This window comes from Penicillium pulvis (assembly GCF_028828015.1).
Source record: "Penicillium pulvis strain IBT 33274 chromosome Unknown contig_23_segment0_segment0, whole genome shotgun sequence".
Taxonomy (NCBI): Eukaryota; Fungi; Ascomycota; class Eurotiomycetes; order Eurotiales; family Aspergillaceae; genus Penicillium; species Penicillium pulvis.
In genome coordinates, this window is record NW_026643075.1 from 970,427 (window position 1) to 992,334 (window position 21,908).

General features: G+C 49.7%; 9 protein-coding genes across 9 annotated transcripts; 3 read left to right on the forward strand and 6 right to left on the reverse strand.

Moving 5' to 3' along the window:
• Positions 1-897: 897 nt before the first annotated feature.
• On the forward strand, positions 898-2,932 carry N7503_004639 (uncharacterized protein; the record flags this gene model as incomplete). The annotated part of the gene is made up of 2 exons (XM_057064186.1): positions 898-2,351; positions 2,404-2,932. 2 exons carry the CDS (start codon positions 898-900, stop codon positions 2,930-2,932), a joined length of 1,983 nt encoding a protein of 660 aa, XP_056921929.1.
• Positions 2,933-3,662: 730 nt separating this feature from the next.
• Positions 3,663-4,693, reverse strand: N7503_004640 (uncharacterized protein; the record flags this gene model as incomplete). The annotated part of the gene is made up of 2 exons (XM_057064187.1): positions 3,663-4,588; positions 4,651-4,693. 2 exons carry the CDS (start codon positions 4,691-4,693, stop codon positions 3,663-3,665), a joined length of 969 nt encoding a protein of 322 aa, XP_056921930.1.
• Positions 4,694-5,270: 577 nt separating this feature from the next.
• N7503_004641 (MFS transporter) lies at positions 5,271-6,752 on the reverse strand (the record flags this gene model as incomplete). Its single annotated transcript, XM_057064188.1, has 1 exon — positions 5,271-6,752. One exon carries the CDS (start codon positions 6,750-6,752, stop codon positions 5,271-5,273), a length of 1,482 nt encoding a protein of 493 aa, XP_056921931.1.
• A 541-nt stretch (positions 6,753-7,293) lies between these two features.
• On the forward strand, positions 7,294-10,954 carry N7503_004642 (Nonribosomal peptide synthetases (NRPS); the record flags this gene model as incomplete). Its single annotated transcript, XM_057064189.1, has 2 exons — positions 7,294-8,721; positions 8,777-10,954. 2 exons carry the CDS (start codon positions 7,294-7,296, stop codon positions 10,952-10,954), a joined length of 3,606 nt encoding a protein of 1,201 aa, XP_056921932.1.
• Positions 10,955-11,301: 347 nt separating this feature from the next.
• N7503_004643 (Gfo/Idh/MocA family protein) lies at positions 11,302-12,647 on the forward strand (the record flags this gene model as incomplete). Its single annotated transcript, XM_057064190.1, has 3 exons — positions 11,302-11,405; positions 11,452-11,585; positions 11,659-12,647. The coding sequence occupies 3 exons, from the start codon at positions 11,302-11,304 to the stop codon at positions 12,645-12,647; spliced, it is 1,227 nt and encodes a 408-aa protein (XP_056921933.1).
• A 400-nt stretch (positions 12,648-13,047) lies between these two features.
• Positions 13,048-14,061, reverse strand: N7503_004644 (Tim17/Tim22/Tim23/Pmp24 family protein; the record flags this gene model as incomplete). Its single annotated transcript, XM_057064191.1, has 6 exons — positions 13,048-13,105; positions 13,182-13,405; positions 13,477-13,690; positions 13,764-13,790; positions 13,870-13,985; positions 14,047-14,061. 6 exons carry the CDS (start codon positions 14,059-14,061, stop codon positions 13,048-13,050), a joined length of 654 nt encoding a protein of 217 aa, XP_056921934.1.
• Positions 14,062-14,500: 439 nt separating this feature from the next.
• On the reverse strand, positions 14,501-15,574 carry N7503_004645 (rRNA-binding ribosome biosynthesis protein RPF2; the record flags this gene model as incomplete). Its single annotated transcript, XM_057064192.1, has 2 exons — positions 15,547-15,574; positions 14,501-15,491 (listed from the first exon to the last, which is right to left on the reverse strand). Exons 1-2 carry the CDS (start codon positions 15,561-15,563, stop codon positions 14,501-14,503), a joined length of 1,008 nt encoding a protein of 335 aa, XP_056921935.1. The 5' UTR covers positions 15,564-15,574.
• A 148-nt stretch (positions 15,575-15,722) lies between these two features.
• On the reverse strand, positions 15,723-19,380 carry N7503_004646 (valine--tRNA ligase). Its single transcript, XM_057064193.1, has 4 exons — positions 19,147-19,380; positions 18,985-19,077; positions 16,870-18,879; positions 15,723-16,813 (listed from the first exon to the last, which is right to left on the reverse strand). Exons 1-4 carry the CDS (start codon positions 19,172-19,174, stop codon positions 15,807-15,809), a joined length of 3,138 nt encoding a protein of 1,045 aa, XP_056921936.1. The 5' UTR covers positions 19,175-19,380; the 3' UTR covers positions 15,723-15,806.
• Positions 19,381-19,648: 268 nt separating this feature from the next.
• N7503_004647 (casein kinase II subunit alpha/alpha') lies at positions 19,649-21,761 on the reverse strand. The gene is made up of 4 exons (XM_057064194.1): positions 21,410-21,761; positions 20,920-21,293; positions 20,446-20,865; positions 19,649-20,392 (listed from the first exon to the last, which is right to left on the reverse strand). Exons 1-4 carry the CDS (start codon positions 21,522-21,524, stop codon positions 20,306-20,308), a joined length of 996 nt encoding a protein of 331 aa, XP_056921937.1. The 5' UTR covers positions 21,525-21,761; the 3' UTR covers positions 19,649-20,305.
• Positions 21,762-21,908: the final 147 nt, after the last annotated feature.

A 21,908-nucleotide genomic window follows, 5' to 3' on the forward strand; every position in this document is an offset into this window, starting at 1 on the left:
CCAGCTCTATGAATTGTTGCACAATTCTTTATTGTTCTTCAAACCCCCTTATGCGCAGATCAGCTAGGCGTAGTCCTCGGATATATCTGTGGTGCCCCAAGCACTTCACCATGCCTCGTTTCAACACAGTCTAGCTTATATTATAGACTAGTAAATGTCCACTAGGAATTTCTTGTACTGCTTCTTGTACTGCTTCTGACCTCAGGGCCACATAGCTTGTGAATCGGAGACTAAGGAAGACTGCACCAGACATTCTTGCTAGAACTAGCCTCACTAGCCTTCACTGTACAAAGCAAGATAATGTAAGAGCCTAGGTGAGCACCTATTCAGCCATGCGTACCTTGATCCCAGCCTTAGAGATATGGTGCCCGGTGTCAATTCACGAAATGAAGTTCCAAGCTCCGCGGGGATCTCGTTCATTGAGTGGATGAATTCGGGAGCGCTTACCTAAGCACAAGAACCCACTGCAAGGTTTGCACTGTCTGTCGTTTCTTCAAACCACGCAAACACCCTTTGTCGCGCTCTTATCAAATAAAGCTTCATAGCTCCAAAATCGAACCGCTGCTAGGCACCGTTGCCTCGATCAACCCTCCACGCACTTCTCACCCCTATCTGGGGTGCAGCAGTTGTGAGGAAGCCTCCTGGCCCTTCGCTGTGAGACCCGCGATCTTTTGCAGTCGCGACCGAGCTTTCGTCCGATAAAGCTACTGCGATTCCACCATATCAAAATCGCTCTACCAATTGAGAGTATTCTGACAAGAAAGCAAACAGTCTGATCAAGTGTTTGTACCGGAAGTATCAGAAGTCAAAAACGACGCGTTCTCGGATACACCGGATTTTCTCATAAGTGACCAACAATCCAACCACACTATATTGCGCATTGCGCCATACTTCAACATGTCCTCAAATTCGAACCAACATCCTCCTTCGCTCGGCGACCACAACTCTCAATCAAATTCGAATGTTCACCTTGATCCAAACAATGGTTATTCGGCGAGTGATAATCAGCTTGCGGGCTTAGTGGAAGCTGCCACTGCTGCGGCAGATCAAGACCCGGACCTTTCGCACTGGGCTGCTGCTGCTGCCACCGCAGTCAGCCATCAACAGTTGGATAGCTATGGCGCAGACATGCATCTTGCCGAAGACGGATTTGGTGATGCAAACTTCGGTACGGGTATGGGAAGCGGGAGGCATCTGAGAGTTCCCAATGACCATTCTCAAAGCCCGGGTCTTTCTCGCACAGTGTCGAAAAAGCGAAAGCGAAATGATGATAACCTCGACCCCGCGCTGGCTGGAGCCGGTCTTTCCGGAAATCAACAGCATGCGCAAACATCCCAGCAAGGCTCACATGGGTACGCTGGTGACAATATGGACATTCGGTCTGTTCCGCCGCAGTCCTTGAATGAAGCTCGTGCGGTTGGTGTACACTCTGCTGCCGCGCTATTTCGTCAACCATCCAGTAACAAGAAGTACACTCGTCCTCCAATGTCGAAGTTGTTTGCGTCGCTTGAGTTGTCGCCGGAGAATTTCCTTCATCTCCAAGCCGCGGCGAAGGGATACATGCTTAATGATGATCACCCAGAGCGACGGGATTGTGTGGGCCAGCGAGGTAAAGGAGATACCGAAATGGTCAAGCTGCGCCTGTGGAACTGTGTTCGACACTTCCTTGAGGCTGAGGGCAATGGTGATCGGTTCTTTGGAGAGAATGTTGTAAACGAAGGCATGGGCCCACGAACTTACATCTGGCCTCGTGATCAGCAAAAAATCATTTCCCTTGTCATCCCTCTGTTGCGAAGAATGGTGACCAACGAACGACAGCGACAATATGCGATTGAAACTCGCAAAGGTGGGGGTACAGATGATCGTCGCCGTCGTCAGACAAATGAAAGCTTCCAAGACATGAACGGTCCGCGCTTTTCTCCTGAGCAATCACTTCAATTGCAGAATCAGGATCATCGCCAAGGCGATATGGAACAAACGATGCCAACTGCTCCATCTGTCCAAATTCACCACGACTCCCTCGATCCTCCCAACGTCATGGATCTTGGTCTGACTGACCTTTTCTTGGACGGATACACGTTTGACTACCACGACTTTGCCAAGTCATACGATATGTATAATCAACAATTTGAGCTGGATAACCTCTTCTCTCTGTCCGGTCTTCAGCAACCCGAATTCCGTGGCCTTGTGGCGGCTGTTGACAGTCACTACCGTGTCATCCACGACGACGGTGAAGCGTGCCCGAGCCCTTGCGAAGATGCCAACGTGCATCGCATCATTCACTCAGACTCTGCGGCAAACCTGAATTGGCGCATCGGAGGAGGAAGAAACACTTCCGCGCGTGATGACTTGTACGTTCCCTTCTGCACATAACATATGACGTGTCACTAACCCTCTCAATAGTGCCAGTAGTATCACCCGTGACGTCTCGCGAATCATCGGCGAGAGGGTCTCTAGACAGACTCCTTCAGCAGTTCACAACCATGGCCCAATCCCAGACGCCAAGTTCCACCAGCAACCACCTGCTCCCATCCAAAATGCAAACAATCTTACTTCCTCTGCCCCCAACAACCAGACTTATCTTTGCATCAACGTCATCCAGCAAGGAAAACGAATTCTCCCACGAATTGATCTCCCAGCTGATCAGTTGCCCACCGTGGACTCTGCCAAACAGGCTATCCTTCGCCGCTACCTGGGCCAAATCCCGGGCCTACCTTTCTTGCAGGGCCAGGAAAATGATGACTCCGCTGCCCAGCAAGCCCGAAATGCTGCAACCGCAGCCTGGAAGGTCAAGGTCTGGCTTCCGGATGGTCTCATTCCAGTTGACAACGACAAAGACTGGACCTTTGCTCTTCTATCTGCTGACACGGTCGACTGGATGGATGGCAATTTGAAGGTTTTGGTGGATATCGATGGGAACAATGCCCAGTAGATACAAACCAAGTTTGTTTTCTATCTCGATATTCGTCTTATCTGTTACTTTCTACTCTACTTTTATCCGGACTGATAATGACTCTTAGATTGGGGATTGTCTTATGACTGTATCTGAGCGAATCTTTTTCATGTTTGCTTTCTCATACCCATTTGTGTTATTCTTACTTTTATTTCTCTTATACATGCCGAATATCGGCCAATGGAACTAAAATATGTTAATTTCTCTTGACAAGTTAACTCTACATGACTTGATGTCGCACAAATAGCGTGCAATAACCTTAGAACTAGCCATGCCACCAAATAACAGCTTACTGACTTGTAGCTTTCAAACGCCCAATGATTTTGCTCCTTAATAGCTCCCCTTTTACCTAGTCGATTCTTTGCCAGTTCGAGTCTGTAGATAACAATTACATACGAATTTGCAAACGTGACATGCTGCCCAGGTTGTGGATCCAGGTTCTGCCTCACCGCCCCTAATCACTAGTTTCCGCCACGTCCCACTTAAGGGAGCGAGAGCGAGTCCGATCTATTATCGCCCAAGGGCTGAGCTTAGAGCGGCTAGCCTTGTTATTTATCTAATTTTGATTCGGAAGGAAGATCTTTCGAAGGGGAAATGGAGCCTTAGCTCTGGATCTCAACGCCGCGCTGATTCGTGACTGACCGATTGGTTTTCCTTTGTATCGCAGATTCAGTTCAATTGAAAGCATATTTTGATTTAAAAAGTAACGTCATATAGCTAATACCATCGACTGCAGTTTTGGACTGCTATAGCTAGCCTGTCGGTATGCTCTGCGCGGGCCAAGCCGTATATTTCTCGACCGTCTCAAGACTGGGTATGCTCCTGCAGATCGATCAGCCTTCATCACGATCGAACTATCTCCGTCGCTTGAAGATTGACTCGATGAAGCAGCAACAGGCGGAAACTGAGATGCAGCGGGTTCCGCATAACAGTTTCTCAGGGCGAACCGAGCAATAGATCCCACACTCGCACGATCCCTGGGCGTATAATGATATCCATAATAATGGACAAGCTCAAAAGAGCAGAACTGATGAGCATATTGTAGCGTAAGACAATGATCCACCATGGCATCGAACTCGGCAATCGTGTGACAGCTAGGAGTCTGTATCGGCCACCGATACAAGCTCCCATAGTACTTTAATGTCCCACAGTATCCCCCCAGCCCAATCAAGAATCTCAAACTCTCCTGACCGGGTAGACGTAGATACTCATCGACAGGCAAATTCTGAGACCGGATAGCGGCGATCTTGTCCAGATTGTTCTTACTCTCAAGCATGGAACAGACCATACCTGCTAACGATGCACCTTGCGAGAATCCGACGATAGCATGAATGGGTCTTCCATGGATGTATTTCGCCACGCAGGAAAGTGAGAACTCGATGCCTCGGTATCTGTTCACAGTGTCTAGACCATACCACCACGCTCGGAATGGGATATCTGCGTGGGATGATGCATGGTCGGTGTTGTCGTTCTCGCCGAACCCTGATGGGGGCTCGACAACATAGGGTCCGTCGGGGTAGAGGAACTCGATGCCGTCTGGAAATTCATGTAAAATCTCAGGAGTCAACAAGTCGGTGATACGCTTTGTTATGCGACTTGATTTTGCGTGGAATTCTATTGAGCTTGTGGCGAAGCCTAGAGTTTTGCACTGTTTAGTAAGGGTGGTTTTCAAAATCGTGTACCATTGTTGTTCTTACCATGAAGCATCAAAATCCGGAACTTTGAATCTTTCGAATCCATGTTGTCAGTCCTTCTGTTTCTGTTTTCCAAGAACGTAGGTCTGAATAAGAAGGAGGATATGTGTAAACAAGCTCTAGGCTCATATGCGTGTTGCTCCGCTAAATTGAGTTAAGGGGTTATTTTACTTGAATAATAGTCACCTTGATAGATATATGCCCGATCAGTTCGTGATCGCGGTTCTCGTATTCAGCCGTGCTGATCTCCGCCACCAGAGCTTTATTGTCAATGTGTGTTGTAAAAGATGATAGTCGATCAAAGGTGGATCGGGTTCGAGGTAAACTATCGTGATCTGCATAGCTCATGTGGGCCCGCTAGTGATTCCTAATAAAGTATAATTTAAGATCTTCTGTCCGTTTCGGAGTAATAATCCCTGCTCTCTGCTTCATAGTGGAGCTTTGATTCCGATAAACTTCATCAGGGTTCTAGGGGCACGCGACCAAGGGATCGAGGTGGTCCACCCGTGCCTGACTTGACTCGAAAGACACAGATTTGTCAAGCTTTGGTAAATAATGTCTTAATTTGGGCAAGGGTACTTTTCATTTCTTGTAGTCTATTGCGAAGCTCTAGTGTCTTCGATCTATTGATTTTCCTTCCTCAAACGAGCCCCAAATACCCATAATAAGGCAAGAGCAGGAAGCCCAAGACCAATACTTATAAATCCCATCACGCTATTGCCCCATCCATACCCAAGAGCTGTATAAAGATTCGCTCCGAAAAGGGGGAATATAGCACCAAACAGAGACTGCACCAACGAAACAGCTGCCATAGCAGATGCTGAGTTGTCCCCATAGGTATCTATCACGTACATATGCACATTAATTAGACCCATCATAAACCCAGCATAGTATATAGCACCGCCAATATCGGGCATAATCCAGTGGAGCCTCTTTTCAGCAGACCACCCGTACCAGAACAAGCCGATCGGAGCGAGAATGGCTCCCAAGAGCATTGTTGGAAGACGGAAATCAGGAGACCCTTTCCCTCCATTGCGAGCTGATAGTGCTCGGTAGATGTGGTCGTTGGCGGAGGAGCATACTTGCGCTCCTACTATGGCCCCAATGCCGAGGGCAATGTAGTGTAAGCTTCCTATGGATGCAAGTTGGCCATATCGCTTCGTCCAAAGAGTGGGAAATGTCGTTTCGACGATGTAACAAACCCCATTCAAGAATCCCAAGTATAGAGCTAGAGCTTGGACTAGTGATTGAGTTCCCAGAAGATGCAAGGGGCGACCAACGAATCGTCGCAACAAGACATGAATGGAAGGTGGATCCTGAGACACATCGTGCTCAGACCCGCTTGCTTTCTGCAGTTGCTTGTTTTTTTGTCTTAGAATGATCGGCTTGTATGTCTCCTGAAGAACGAAGCAAGCGATGATCTGGATCACCGCATCCCAAATGGAGATCGCCCAGAAAATCCATCGCCATGTTGTGTTTTGAGTCACGAAGCCTCCAACAATGGGTCCAACGACAGGCCCTATGATTGGCAGCACGCTGTAGAGGGCTGCAGCAGATCCCATGTTCCCTGGGTGGTAACAATCACCCAATACACCAGCTCCAACACTCAGCGTGGTGGAACTACCCAATCCCGCTAGAAAGCGGAAGGCGAGTAGCTGTGGAGTTGATGTTGCGAATCCACAGAGTAGGTTGAAGATCATAAACCATAGATTGCTGAGCTGAGAGACCCAGACTCGCCCGTATATCTCGGACAATGGTGCTAAGAAGAGTGGGCCAATAGCGTAACCCAAAACGTAGATCGATAATGTGAATTGAAGCTCAGGTGTGGAGCTAATATTGAGATCCTTTGCGATTGCGGGCAGGGCTGGGGCCGTCATCGTGGAAGCCAGGGGTGATATGCTGGCAAGGAAGGACACCGTGAAGACCACAGAGTTCTTTTTGGAGGAAGGCCAGTTTTGAGGGTTGGCAGGGTCTTCATCATCATCCCAAGTGGCATGACGGACTAAGTTGAGGCCATCATCGTCCCCTGACTTTGAGCTGTCTGTGCCCTGTCTGATGCACTCGGAGACGGCTATGGTGTCTTTCTCGGGATCTTCGTGCGCCATTATCAATGGTCCAGTCCAAAGTTTGTGGAAGATTTTAGGAGAATGGAATTGAAATTAGGAGTAATTCGGGGTTTAACAACGAAGGACTAGCCGAAATGCCATGTCTCTTTCTTTTGGATTTAACTGACCCGCTATGATTATTATCCTCAAAGCCTGAAGTGGATTCGAGCTGAAAGTAGAGATCCACGAGAGTGGGTACACGATCATCCACTATGAAGTAAAAATCCGCTAGCGCATCTAACCTTACATGTCTGACCCAATGATGATTTGGGGATTTTCTTCTCCGTCGTGAAAGAGGATCCTGTGGGCTTCATGCGCTGTACAATACAGCTTACAGAGGTATTTTACTCCATAGTTTATTTACTTAGTGGCGTTTCCAGCCCTGATGATCTGAAGAAAATTAGCAAAGAGAAAGAAAAAGGGGTACTACTTTGATGCTAGGTGGACTACCTCTATGTGTAAGGAATGAAGGTAAATATATAAATGTCCGTCATGATCTCAGTTGTCACGCATAAATCTCCGAGTCAAACCATCCATTGTCATGGGTTCGATCTCAGAGCCACTGCCACAGTTGGCCGAAACATGGGACCTTACTCAAAAAGCGCCCACCAAGAACCTCAGCGCTCTTTTGCTTGAAGTGGCTGAGAAGTACCCAGGTCACACCGCATTAAAGTGTCTTCGGCAGCAAACACCCACATCTGCTGATAGCCCATCCTGGACTTTCGATCAGTTGAACAAGGAAAGTCTCAAGCTTGCAAGCCTCCTCTCTTCAAAGGGGGTCAGATCCGGCAGCTATGTTGTGGCAATTCTTCTCAACGAGTTCGAATGGGCACTTTTCTTCTGGGCCACTGCTCATTTGGGTTGTCAGTTCGTCGCTCTAGATCCCCGAGCCTTCTCTCGTCAAGAAGATGCCAGATTTCTGTTGGCAAAGACTCCAGCAAGTGCAATTGTTGCCTCCAACAAGACCTTAGCATCCATTGCCGCGGACGCTCTTTCACACCACAATGTGAATCCTGTCGTTCGCTGTATTACTGGTCAGCCCGAAGATATGGCCCTTCCTTCTGGATGGGAGGCTCTAGAAGATTTGCTGCAGTCACCAATGAGTGATTTTGTACCAAAATCCTTGGGCAGTCCGAATGATCCTGCTATCGTCTTCTTCACCAGTGGTACAAGCGGATCTCCCAAAGCCTGTCCACAAACCTCTGTCAACATAGCCTCAGCTGGTCTTGGGTTCGCAAAGAGACTAGAGCTCAACTCGAGTCACACTGTTTGCCAGCATTTACCGAGCTTCCATGTCTTCAGTGTGGCTATGACCATGGCAGTCTGGCTGGTGGGAGGAAGTATTGTTTTCCCCAGCCCCACTTTCGATCCAAACAGCAGTATAGTGGCGGTTGAACAAGGTCAGAACGTGGTTCTTCCTTGTGTGCCATTGATGCTCAAGGCGATTGTGAATGTGAAACCCGCATCAACGCAATTCAAGTCCCTGGACTCGGTCATTCTAGGCGGTGCGCCGATCTTCCCAGAGGCTCTGGAGATGAGCAAGTCGCTGGGACCCAAGAGAGTTATCCCAGGATTCGGGATGACTGAAGGTGTCATTACGCTTCTCAATGTGATGGAAGCGGGCAAAGCTCGTCCATCAATTACTGGGGAAGTTTCTATTGGAACTGTCGCTTCGGGCTCTTGTATTCGCATTTGCGCTCCGGGTACTCGTCAAATTCTACGACGCGGAGAGATTGGCGAACTTCACCAAGGAGGCCTCCCCGTGTTTGGTGGCTATCTTGGTCTTGATGATGAGTCGGCTTATCAAGAAGATGGTGTCAATTTCCTGGCCAGTGGAGACCAGGCATATATGGATGATCTGGGTAATATCTACATGATGGGAAGATACAAGGATATTATCATTCGTGGTGGTGAGAACATCTCGCCTGCAAAAATTGAGAATTGGTTACAAGAAAAGAGAGGGATTTCGGTAAGCCTCCATGCACATAGATCCCAGCTTTATATCTACTGACTGTTCAAAAAAGGCTCAAGTGGTAGGAATTCCTGATGATTTAGCCGGAGAGGTCCCAGTTGCCATCGTACAGAACTTCACAACAACCAAGGCTTCCCTCGAGGAGCTGCATGCAACTATTGTTTCGGAACTCGGTGCTGGATTTGCGCCCTCCATGCTCCTGCACCTCCAAAGCGATCTTGGTCAAGAATCATTTCCCACCACTGCTTCGGGAAAGATCCAAAAAGCCATAGTCCGACAGTGGACTTTGAATTATATGAAGAACTCCAAGCCGGCTGAGCTGAGTTCCGGTAACGGCACCGTCGAATCCCAACTGGCGGTCTTCTGGGCCACTTTGTCCGGCCGAAGTGAAACTTCCATCCAATACGATGTTTCTGTGCATACCTTTGCGGATAGCATGATGCTGATTCAGTTCTGCTCGCTGGTTGCTGATAAGATGCGAAAGAAACTCACCGTCAGGGAGGTTTTCGATGCAAAGACGATCAATTGCCAAGCGGAAATTCTGAGAGGAAGACCGGAGATGAACGTCACCAATAATATCATCAAGGCCCAAGGCCATTCAGAGGAAACCCTTCTTCCCATCCTGCAACACTCCCAGGCTGGTCAAAACCGGTTGGCATCTATCAAAGAGCATACAACAGCGCAACTGACCGCCATGGGCGTACAGTGGAGCGATGTTGAAGATGTTCTTCCTATGACTGACAGCATGACCGTAATGTCCCGAGGAGCGCGACTGAATTCTTACAATCATCGGCATTCCCTCGTGGTTAACTCGACTAATATTCCTGATTTGCGACGCGTCCTTCGAACATGGCTCGGGCGTCATCCTCTCCTCCGTTCGACTGTTGGCACCGATGGATCGGAAGTCGATTTCCACTTGATCATGTCGCCTACAGATGCGTGGTTCCATAATCAGCTCTTGGATGGCGAAATGATTGACCGCGCTGAAGATCTTACGACTTACAGAATGAATGATCGAGAATGGGACTATGTTTGTCCCACAGGGCCCATGACCAAGGCTACTCTTTTCCCCATTCGAGATTCTTCCGATGTTGGAATCGTATTCCATTTCCATCATGCTATCTTTGACGGATTAATTCTCAAACGGTGGTACCTCGATTTGGAGTATCTTTTGAGTGGTCAAACATCTCCTCTCAGCTTCTGCCCATACCAAGAATTTACCGGTGCATTCTATCTCAATCGTCATGGGCCTTCGGCAGAAGAGGGTGTCGATTTCCATGTTCAAAGATTACGGGGTATTAGCTCCAGCAGCCAAAACTTATGGCCTGTGCAAAGAGCTCCCATGTGGATGAAGGGTAACGACTGGGACTGGAAACATGAGAATGGTGAAATGGGCAGACCTGGGGAGCGAGTCTTGCTCGACGGCGATGAAGCAATCGGGACTTGCGGAATGAATAGATCAACCCCCGTGCCAAACATGCGGAAACTACGAGAGGAATTCTCCATAGCACCACCTATCATCGCCAAAGCGGCATGTGCTCTGTTCAACTTGCATACCATGAACTGCGACGAGGCCGTCTTTGCCAGCGTTGAATCGGGTCGCTCATGGCCGTTCATAGACGCCGAGAGCGAGCCTAACTCCAATCCGTTGACTATTGACGGCCCCACTATGAACGAGACTATTAATCGCATCCGGGTTGCTCCCGGAGAGACAGTGCACCAGTTCCTGGATCGTCTACAGGAGGATCAACTCTTAATTGACATGTACTCGCACGCACCTGTGGCATCTATTCATGAACGTCTCGCCGTGTCAGATGTTATCGTGGATGGCGAAGGAAAAGGCCAGCTCAGCGATGGTTCTGCCGACGCCAAAACTTTCCTAAGCTGCCTACCACGTCAGATCTTCGATTGGCTTCCTCCTGTGCGACCACTTGAGCAGGCAGGAAATATCGAGCCGCGCGTGCGAGCTCTCGAGATCCTTGGTCGTACTGATCTAGGGATTGTGTGGTTTCCCTCTTTGATTGATGATAATGTTCTGAATCTTGACGCAACCTGGGATGATGCTCAACTCCGATCTAGTGAGGTTTATAAAGCGATGTCGGAATTTATGTACGCTATTGTGTGGTTGTCGGACCCATCGAACCTGAATCGGCCCGTTGTGGAGTGCGAGTTTGATATCCCTGGATATGATATTACTGATATCGAACCATGGGGGAATCGTCATCGATAATTTCAATAGGCTATTCCTGAATGTTAATTTGTGTCCAAAGATGATCCCTGTGCTCGGACTTAAGAGGAATATTGTCTTCCGTTACGAATCCTTCGGGATTAAATCGCCAATCACATTGATTCCAGAAGTACTTATGTCCTCTCCGTCGGACGAATTCTTGCCCCGAGAACCTCAGTATTGTCCCGGTCCAAGTAAATCACCAGCATGGTTCCTTTGCATATAAACAGATAGAAAACCATGTAGATAATCTTCAACTTTCAAACCAAATCCTTGATCATACTGTGCCTTCTAAAGTTGCAACTTCATCTACTTTCCTTAGCCCTGTTTGCCATACCGGATATACAACAATGGCATCGACAATAATCCGCATTTACATGGCCTTCAGTCCACCAGTAGTGGAGAAACGGAGCGACGCAATCCGCATTGGTATTCTGGGAGCTGCAAAAATTGCGTACGAGTCCTAAGTCACAATCAAGCGTCTTATTAATCAAGTGCAGACCCCTAGCCCTAATCACCCCTGCGCAATCCCACCCAGAAGTCATTGTGCAAGCCATCTCAGCAAGAGATAGAACTCGCGCCCAGCAATTTGCGAAGAAGCATGGTGTCCCTGAAGTAAAAGACTCATATCAAGGTATCGTTAATATCACCTGGAAAAACTATCGAGTCCAACATGATGAGTTATATTTAACAACACCTTTACCAAGACATGCTAGATGATCCGAACATCGACGCAATCTTCATCCCTCTGCCTAACAGTCTTCATTTCGAATGGTCTGTCAAGTCCATTCGTGCAGGAAAACATGTCCTTCTAGAAAAACCGTCAACCTCCAACTCGTCAGAAGCCAACATCCTCTTCAATCTCCCGGAGCTATCGCTGCCCAATGCACCCGTTCTACTCGAAGCCTTCCATAACCGCTTTCATCCGGCCGTGCATTTTTTCCTGTCATTCATTGATCCCGCCGCCGTCGTGCATGTCCATACGGACTCGATGGTTCCGGTGTTCATCACCGATAAAGGGGGGATTGAATTCAACTACGATCTTTCCGGTGGTAGTATGATGATGATGGGTACATACAACTTCAGTATACTTCGGATGATCTTCGGTGCAGAACCGACGGAGTGTCTGGAATGCCAGACTAGTATTTTCGGTGATGGTGTCCACGATCGATGTGATTACCGATTTGCTGCAAAATTCGCTTTTCCGAACGGTGGTGTTGGTGAAGCGATGACTACCATGCGAGGATCGATCTTTTGGAAACCTTCTGAGGCAAGGGTTACTATGAAAGAAGTTGTTGTGGTGGATAAGACAATCCCTGAGACGCAGGAGAAGGTGCGGACTCGTAAGGTCACGTTGCATGGGTTTATGCATGCTTTTGTTTGGCACCGAATTGATGTGGAGGACTCTTACGTTATTCGTGAGAAGGTTGAGGGGATGGTAGTGAAAGCGTGGGTTGAGTCTGAGTCGCACAAGGCGTATAGATATAAGGATGCCGGTGGGGAGTTTAGGGATTCACCTGGTGAGACTTGGTGGATGTCTTATCGGTATCAGCTTGAGGAGTTTGTGAATCGTGTCAAGGGTCGGAAGACGCGGTATTGGGTTTCTGGGGATGATTCGTTGAATCAAATGAAGATGATCGATATGGCTTATGAGAAGAGTGGATTGGGGCTTAGGCCGACTAGTGCGTTTGTTTGAGTGGTTTGACTTAGTCTGTTGCTTCATTCTAGTAACGCGTTTTCATTCTATATACTTCTACGTACTATTTGAGCACTGGGAGTACAATTTAGAGGCAGCAGGATTATTTGTCAATATGTAGCATTCAAGATTTACCGCTAGCCTGTTCATAGAATGACAATCACGCAGAAAGTACAGGCCCATGTCTCATAATACAGCATGATTTGAGATGAGAGCAACCTGGGAAGAACGCACACCATCTTGTATTCAAAATTAAACAAAACTCCATTCTATGCGCCGTTCGCTATCCAAAACCAGTTGGATGATAATAATGATAAGGATGTTCGAATGAAAGGTATGATCTTCGGAGCAATGTCCGCGATCAGCCAGTAGTCAATCGCCGTGCTGCTTCGTTGATAGCTCATTTGTTATGAAGGAGCAGGTTTCGCAAGGAATCCCAATGGTCCGAATCCTCATAGCTGTACGGTCATATAAATTAGCATGGTGCAAAAATGACAGATGATGAGGAAAAATAAGGCGAAGGGGGGGACATACATGTAGACCATGCTACTCCGCAAGCTAGACGCCAGGGTCTCAGGGTACCATCGGAAGATATACATGACAAGGGCCCAGCTGCAACTGGCGAATGCGGGCCAGGCGTGATCGTAAATCTTGGCCCGGGCTTCGGGGGTGAAGAGAGGGGAGAGGGGGTGCATGTTGGGTTCGACGGCGAGTTTGCCGAGGGCCAGCATCACGCGAGCGAAGATGTATATGACAATCTTGAGAGGAGTTAGCTTCCCATAACGAGAATTTCATTCAACCCAATACTGCACGGGGTTCTTTTTCATACCTGCTGGCTGACGCTTCCTGGCTGTCGCCCGAAGACCGCATATCCTCCTAGCAAGCCCGCAAAGAAGCTATCGTATCGGCCCTCTTTTGCCGGGCCCGAGGGATTTATGTTGCGGAGAACGATCATCGACAATTTATATATGATTGCAAAGGTGGAAAGATTCCGTGCATGTTGTCGTGTTGCCTTCAGCACAAGCTTAACCTTTTCTCGGAATCTATAGGTCAAATTCCGTTAGCCGATGGGAAACTTGCACGCCGGAAAATGACGAGGAAAGCGGTTGTACTTACGTTCCTGATCGGAACAGAAAGATCATACTAAGCGAAGATCCAAATGTCAGTCTCGGTTTGTCTCCCCGTACTATCTACTCAGTTCAAGAGCTTCGGGGTCACATACACCAGCGCATGCGGAAACCGCACTTTTGATCCGTAGACGATACCATTGCGGGCACCTTTAATCAGAGATAAGAACGGTGCAAGCTCGGGCTTGAGGACGAGGGCGTCCAGTTGGGTCTAATAGTACCATCTATTAGCATTGTACATCTGCATGTGCTTCAGGCGGACAGGTGCTCACTAAGAGTGTATCCATGGCGTCGCGGGACCTCTGGAGGTCAAACGTAGACGAAGAAGACTACTTGGTGTTTTCACCACTGCGACAAGTCCGGAGGTTGTTGAAGGTCATTAGGGGAAGGATAAAGGAGGGTATGGAGGGGGACGGCACTTGAGTCGGACCAGCGCGAGGGAAAGGGCCTCGGCATGTGAGACGATGCCGAGCGGCCGACGTCATGGTCACGTGGACCACACGTTTTATTGACGCACTTCACGTGGATTATGAACTTTGGAGATTTGTATAGATTTTTAGGGAAGAATAAATGGTGGCTGTATTGGTGGTCACAGTCAAATATAGAACATACTTTTCCATGACGGTACATGATATCCTGCAGATTTGCAGTCGAAAAAGCACAAACCCTAAACCGGCCCAAAGAGAACGCCTTGACAAGAAGTTACAACATGCAAGTAGATCAGGTCTAGTCTGTACGAGCCCGCTTGTGGCTCTCCTCCTCATCCAAAATATCATCCACGTCCATCATCTCCAGCTCCTCGTCATCATCCTCGTCCGACTCCATGCCGGCCCGGCGCTTCAGACCCTTCATCTTACGGGTCTGGAGACCGCCCAGATCTTGCTTGGCCAAGTGCACACGACCAATCTTGTCACCAACAGCATCTGTGACGATGTTCTTCTTGGTTCTCGCCTCCTCGTTGGGTCGCTTGCCTTGCTTCATGGCCTCCTTCATGACATCAGCAGGAGCAGGACGCATGCGTCCAATCTTGAAATCGAACTTGGGACCAATCTCCTCAAGCTCCACACGGGGCAGCTTGTGACCACTGCGCTTGGTAACAACCTTGTACCACCGCAGGTGAACAACGGGGGACAGACCGTCGCGGGCCTCCTCAGCGGCAACCATCAAAACGTACTGCAAACCCTCGACGTCGATACGGTCGGTCTCCTCGCCCTTGAACATATCCAGGAAAAAGCTCTTAAGCATAACGTGAGATGTGGAGGTCGGGTCTTCCCAGGGGCTTCCGGCGAAGAGCATCATTGGGCGCAGTCCTGAGCCGACGTGCATGACAAGCTCATTGATGGGGGGGATATCACCAGCTTCAGCGGCCGGTAGCAGAAGCAGCTCACACATGTCCAATAGTTGTGAGCTGAAAATTCGGGCAAGTGTAAGACAGTTAGGTCGCTTCTTGTTGCTGCTTCCGTAGACTACCAATCCGCACTCGTTCTTGTTGGCCATGAACTCGAGGCTCTCGGTGTTCTCGAAGGGGTGAACATTGGCATTCTTCTTGTGGAAAAGCACGGAGTTGGGCTTGGTCAGGGAGTTGAATGTCTTCAGGACGGTTTCAAGTGCCTGGGGACATTTGGTACCGTGCAGCAGTAGGGTCTTTTTCGGATTCTCAATGAGTTGAGGCTCGCGCGCCTTGAGAATACGCGCAGTGCGCGGGTTCTTTGCTTTACTAAAAGAGCCGTGTTAGTGACGAGGTAATGATTGGATGACTTTCGCAAACGTACATTTCACGCAGCGACATGATGGTGGGCTGTGGTTTCTTGAAGAGGACTCGGAGTAAAAAACGCAGAAAAGTTTTGGGGGAAAGGCTTGGCATTCTTATCGATAAGGATCCACCACAAGAATTGATATCAAGGCACACTACTACTACACTACTATTTACACAACATTAATAACTCAGTATTGACGAAGATAATACTGAAATAAAAGAAACGGATATTCATTCACAGGTTATACTTTTTACTCTATAGACCAATTAAGCGATTTACTCAAGACGAAGCTTCTCGAACTCCTTGATCTGCTCCTCCAAGTGAGCAGCCTCGCTCTCTGCATCACGCAGTCGCTTCTCCTCCTGCTCGCGGACCTCAACCTTGACCTTGTCCTTCCAGGTGGGAGCGCTCATGATGGTCTGGGATCGGCGCACGGTCTCACGGGCTCTCTCGAGAGCAGCCTTGGCCTTCTCCTCCTGCTCCAGAGCAACCTCCTTGGACACACGCAAGTAGACAGCAGCCTCGGCGCCAACGGCAGCCACGACACACCCAGCCGGTGGGGTCTTGTTGTCGGGGCCGAGGTGGGATAACTCACCCAGAGTCTTACCACCCAAAGACTTGATGGTGGTGATCTGCTCCGAGACGGTCTGCTGGCTAGTGGCGTCGTAGGTCTGGATGATGACATCGCCCTTGGTCTTGACGTCGTACTGGGCCAGGATCGAGCGGATAGCCTTGGAGCTGTTCAGGATGAGCTCGTAGGCAGCCTCGGCAGCCGGATCCTCAAACTCGGCCTGATACTCGGGGTATTTAGCCCGCATGATGGAGATGGTCTTGTCTTCAGGGCGGCGGGGAAGACGCTGCCACAAGTGCTCGGTCACGAAGGGCATGATAGGGTGGATCAGAGTCAGAGCACCTTCCAGTGCGGTATAAAGGGTCTGCTTAGCGGACTCCTGGGTCTCGGGCGAAGCATCGGCGGCCAACAGGTACTTGGAGTTCTCGATGAACACATCGCAGAGCTGGCTGTACCAGTACTGGTAAATGATGTTGGCAGCACTGGAGAACTCACGGTTCTCCAGGACCTCGTTCACCTCCTTAGCAGCCAAGTTGAACTTGTGCAGAATCCAGCGCTCGGACAGAGACTCGTGGCCAGTCTTGGTGACCTTAGCCTGGGGCTTGAAGTCGTCGCCCAGCTTGCCAAGGACGAATTTAGTAGCCTGGTATATCTTGTTACAGAAGCGACGGTATCCGTGAATAACCTGGACATCGAAAGCAATATCGCCACCTAGAGAGATAATGTTAGTAGCCGAATATTATAGCGAATGGGACGGGATCACATACCACCAGTAGTGTAGGAGACAAGGGCAAAGCGCAGGGCATCAGCACCACACTCGGGAATACCCTTGGGGAAGGCCTTCTTCTGGTACTTGGTAGCAGTGGCAATCTCCTTGTCGGGCATGTTACCGAGCAACAGCTTGTCGTGAAGGGTCTGCAGCTCAATACCCTCCATGACATCCAGAGGATCAATGACATTACCCAGAGACTTGGACATCTTGCGGCCCTCGGAGTCACGGATCAAAGAGTGGCAGTACACCTCCTTGAAGGGAATCTGGCCAGTCATCTTGATACCGAGCATGATCATACGTGCGACCCAGAAGAACAGAATATCCCAGCCGGTTTCCAGAACCGAGGTGGGGTATAATTGCTCAAAGTCGTGAGTCTTGCGAGGCCATCCCAGAGTCGAGAAGGGCCACAGACCAGACGAGAACCAGGTGTCCAGAACATCGGGGTCACGCACCAGCTCGAACTTCTTTCCAGGGAACTTGGCCTCGGCCTTCTGGCGGGCATCCTCCTCGGTGCGACCAGTCACCCAGAGGTTACCATCACTGTCATCACCCTGCTCGCCCTCGATCTTGACGAAGTAGGCGGGGGCCTGGTGACCCCACCAAAGCTGACGGGACAGACACCAGTCGTTCAAGTTGCGCATCCAGCGGAAGTAGCTCTTCTCGGCACTCTCGGGGCGGATGATAATGTCACCATTCTCCACAGCCTTGATAGCAGGCCCGGCAAGGCTCTCCATGGCCATCCACCATTGCGGCTTAAGAATAGGCTCGATGACATCGTTCGACTTGGCGCAACGAGGCACCTTCATGGGGTTGTGCTCCCACTTAACGTACAGGCCCTTCTCCTTCAGGGCATTGATGACGGCGTAACGAGCATCGAAACGCTTCATGCCAGCGAAAGGTCCACCGTTCTTGTTGAAGGTACCATCGTCGTTCATGACAGAGATGAATTCAAGGTTGTGCTGCTTGCCACGGTTGAAATCGTTGAAATCGTGAGCGGGGGTAATCTTCACGGCACCAGTACCAAATTCGGGATCGACACCCTCATCGGCGACGATAGGCATAAGACGGTCAATGAAGGGATGGCGGGCATTCTTGCCGATCAAGTGTCCGTAACGCTTGTCAGTAGGGTGGACAGCAATACCAGTATCACCGACCATGGTCTCGGGACGAGTAGTAGCAATTTCGATGCGCTCTGTGCTGCCATCAATCTCATAGCAGAAGTGAGTAAGAACACCAAACTCGACCTTCTTATCGTAACCAGGCACGTCCAGAAGAGTTCGGCCCTCAAGATCCTTATTCTCCACCTCGAGGTTAGAAAGCGAGGTATTCAAAGCCACACACCAGTTGACCAGACGGTTAGCACGGTAAATGATACCCTCCTCGTGGAGACGAACAAAGGTCTCAGTCACAGCAGCGGACAGGTTGGGGTCCATAGTGAAGGCCTCACGAGACCAATCAAATGAACCACCAACTCTGCGCAGGGCGTTCTTAATGTTGGCATGGTATTGGTCCTTCCAGTCCCAAATCAAATTAGTCATAGCCTCACGTCCCAAGTCATGACGAGTCTTCTTCTCTTTCTTCCAAAGCATCTTCTCGACAACGCTCTGAGTGGAGATACCAGCGTGGTCCATTCCAGGAAGCCACAGTGTGGTCTTACCCTTCATGCGCTGCCAGCGGATCATGGTGTCTTGCAGGGCGTTGGTCAGGGCATGACCCATGTGCAGAGAGCCGGTAACGTTCGGGGGAGGAATGGGGATGACGAAGGAGCCCTCAGGCTTGACATTGCCATCGGGACCCCATTCGGGCTTAAAGAGGTCTTGCTCTTCCCACCAGTCAAGGCGGCCGGTCTCAATAACCTTGGGATCGTAGGCATCTGCGGTCTTCTCCTTCTCAACCTTGGCGACCTTCTTGTCGGCCTTGGGAGCAGCAGCGGGCTTGCTAGCGGCCTTGGCCTGCTTCTCGGCAAACTTCTTCGCCTTTTCGGCCTTCTTGCGCTCGCGCTCGACTAAAGAAGCATCACAATGTCAGCCAAATGTCTTGTATCGTCATGGTATGTGGAATTATCGGAGGGTAAAGGAAATCGATCGAAGGGCCGGCGGGGTTGACATACGCTCCTTCTCGGTCTTCACCTTAGGAGCGCCGGAGGCATCCTGAGCGCCCTCAGCCTGAGCTTGCTGAGCGACGGGGGCATTGGACTCCCCAGCTATCAACGAGTGTTAGTGATGCAACCACAACGGGATGAGTCACGTTTCGAGTGGTGGGGAGGACGTACTGGGGATTTGGGCAGAGTTCTGAGCCATCCTGGAAAATGATCGATATTGCGGAGGGAATCTCCAAGGCGCCGATCGCGCCACGAATCGCCTGATAAGTATCTTGAGGGAGTTGCGGACAAGAAGGAGGGGTGGTTGTGCGAAATGCGGGCAAATTAAATTTCCCACGCAGAGGCAACGAATGAGAAGGCGGGGCTCAACTGAGGATCGGTGGAGACCCCGAGACGTGCAGGACTATGACTCAATGAGTATGGGAGAAACATATACATCCAACATTGATTCAATTAGTGAAAGAATTTCTCCGTTGTCGCATAATCCTTTTAATGCATCGCGTTCTTGTTTTCTTTGGAGATTGGAAAATAGGAGCGCGATCTCACGTGATGGCGCTGGTGCCAACGGGCGATCTGATCTATACAGCTGAAGCTTTTTACAGTCTATACTTTATCTTTTTGATGCTTTTAGGGAGATATTTCCTAATCTAGGTGCTTCTTCGTAGAAGGTTCGTGGTTTCGAAAGTGGAAATGCATTTATCTCTTCAAATCCCTCGTGAACGCGGTCAGCAACATAGATACCTCCCAACCCCATCACTCCAGGAGAACTGTGCATTAAGGGAAAAACGGATTGCAGGTGCAAAATCAAGGGTTAAATACGAGGGAATGATTAAACAGCATGAATGAAACCAAAACACCGGACCAACGGCGAGGGAAAGAAGAGAAATGGGGACAAGGAAATGCGCTATACAATAAGGCAGTATGAAGAGAAGCCATTCCCGCTCTAAGACGTCAACTGATTTATTGCGCTCACTAATACGCCAGTAGAACCGAGGCTATGTAGGCTTGATGGGCCCAAGAAGATTAGAGGTCATGTCTTGTCATCAACGTCGTCTCCATTCGGGAGTTTGGTCACCCATTGCAGCCACTCTTCACTTGGGAGGGGGGAAAGGCCTAGCGAAAGACATAGCCAGGTGACTGCGTCATCGTTCTCCTTTCCTTTTCTCGATCGTGCACCGACGTAGCGGTATGGTTCAAACTCAGATAAAAGGAGAGGTCCATAAGGTCAGGGTGCTTATTCTGATGGCAGCGTAACGGCGATATGGAGTGAGGGAAATAGGAAAACAGGAGGGAGTGCATAAGTAGGCCATCATCATAGCACCGAAGAAGTTCAGGATTGGGATGCATTGTTGCGGGCAGCGGCGCGGACGGGCTCGAAGTACGGGTGTGCCATAGCTTCTTGGGCAGTCAGGCGTTCCTAGTAGCGAATGTTAGCAAATAATATTCATGTTGAGATCTAACGTTACATACCGCATGATCATAGCGCAGGAGCTTATCGAGGAAGTCGATGGCCTCGTCGCTGACGAAACGCTGGTTTTCAGCGGTGACAAACGAGTGCCAGGGCTTCCGGGGGAAACGCGAGAGGATCTCGTCGTACTGAGGGTCAAGCTCGATATCGTACTTGTCCAAGTACTCAAAGAGCTCCTCGGTTCCAAGAACCTTGGCAATCTTCACCAATTGGTCCGAGTTGCTGTTGCCGTGGAAGAAAGGCTCCTTGCGGAAGATCATCGAGGCAAACATCGCACCGAGTGACCACATGTCCAGAGAGTAGTCGTACTCTTGGAAGTCGACCAGCAGCTCAGGGCCCTTGAAATACCGGGAGGCCACACGGACATTGTACTCAGTGCCCTTGTGGTAGAACTCTGCCAAACCCCAATCAATCAAACGCAGCTAGAAAAGAGTCAGAATAAAAAGATATTGAATGATACGATATCAATAGCGAACCTTGCGCTTCTCGTGGTCAATCATGACATTGTGAGGCTTCACATCTCGGTGCATGATACCCTTGCTGTGGCAGAAATCAAGTGCTTTGAGCAGCTCATTAACGTAGAAGCGCACGTCATAATCCGTAAAGCGGGGGTACAGTGTCCGGAAATCGGTGTTGTTGACGGCTTCAAAGACCAGACTAGGAGTCTTGCTCTGGTTATCGCGCACTACATCCAGCAACGCTACGACGTTGGGGCCTCCAGCGAGGTTCTGAAGAATCTTGATCTCTCGCTTGATCTTCTTCTTCTTGACGGGCTTGAGAACCTTGATGACACACTTCTGATAGTTGACAACATTGATGCCCTCGAATACCTCGGAGTATTTTCCTCGGCCTAGAATAGATGGGGTCAGCAGGAGGTCGATCAGAAGGACCCCACATCCCCGGCATGGGCGCAGGTGATGCCACCATTCTCCGGGGATGGGATGGCTCCAATCAGATTCATCGTACCTATCTTGCGAACAATTTCGTAGTTCTCCAGCACCCCCCAGGAAATATTGACACTATCATAGTCCCAGTAGGACCGAGGCATGTGCTCGTTGACATCGGCGTAAACGCGCGCCATGATAATCGCTGATGGCTTCCGAGTCCGCCCACAATCGAAATCTGATACGGCGGGGTTTTAGGCGGGGGCCGCGACCGGGCGACGAGGGAGAGAAGGGTCGCGATGTAAGGAAATGCGGGAAGTAGAGAAATAGAAGGCCCAGCAACTGACCAGCCCGAACGTAGCCGTTCGATCGATCGGTCCTGAAAGCAACGAGAAATGGAGGGGGAGATATTATTATGGGAGCGAGATCTCCTGTTCCGCCTTGTCACGGGATTGCTGTGTGGAGAGCAGTCTGAAAGCAGTTAGGCTGTGTGTTTCGGAGGAACCTTCCGCCGGGCTGATTTTCAGTTGCCTGTTTCGGACAATTTCGTGACCTGGATTTCTTTGCTGCAAGATCTCCAT

Excerpts from the sequence above, each read along its gene's own strand:
- N7503_004647 (XM_057064194.1), bottom strand. The coding sequence starts at position 21,524 with ATGGCGCGCGTTTACGCCGATGTCAACGAGCACATGCCTCGGTCCTAC. Across the intron at positions 21,294-21,409 it reads CGAAATTGTTCGCAAGATAG|GCCGAGGAAAATACTCCGAG; the intron begins GTACGATGAATC and ends CATCTATTCTAG. Across the intron at positions 20,866-20,919 it reads TTGACCACGAGAAGCGCAAG|CTGCGTTTGATTGATTGGGG; the intron begins GTTCGCTATTGA and ends ACTCTTTTCTAG.
- N7503_004646 (XM_057064193.1), bottom strand. The coding sequence starts at position 19,174 with ATGGCTCAGAACTCTGCCCAAATCCCCA. Across the intron at positions 18,880-18,984 it reads GGTGAAGACCGAGAAGGAGC|TCGAGCGCGAGCGCAAGAAG; the intron begins GTATGTCAACCC and ends ATGCTTCTTTAG. Across the intron at positions 16,814-16,869 it reads TGTCTCCTACACTACTGGTG|GTGGCGATATTGCTTTCGAT; the intron begins GTATGTGATCCC and ends TTATCTCTCTAG.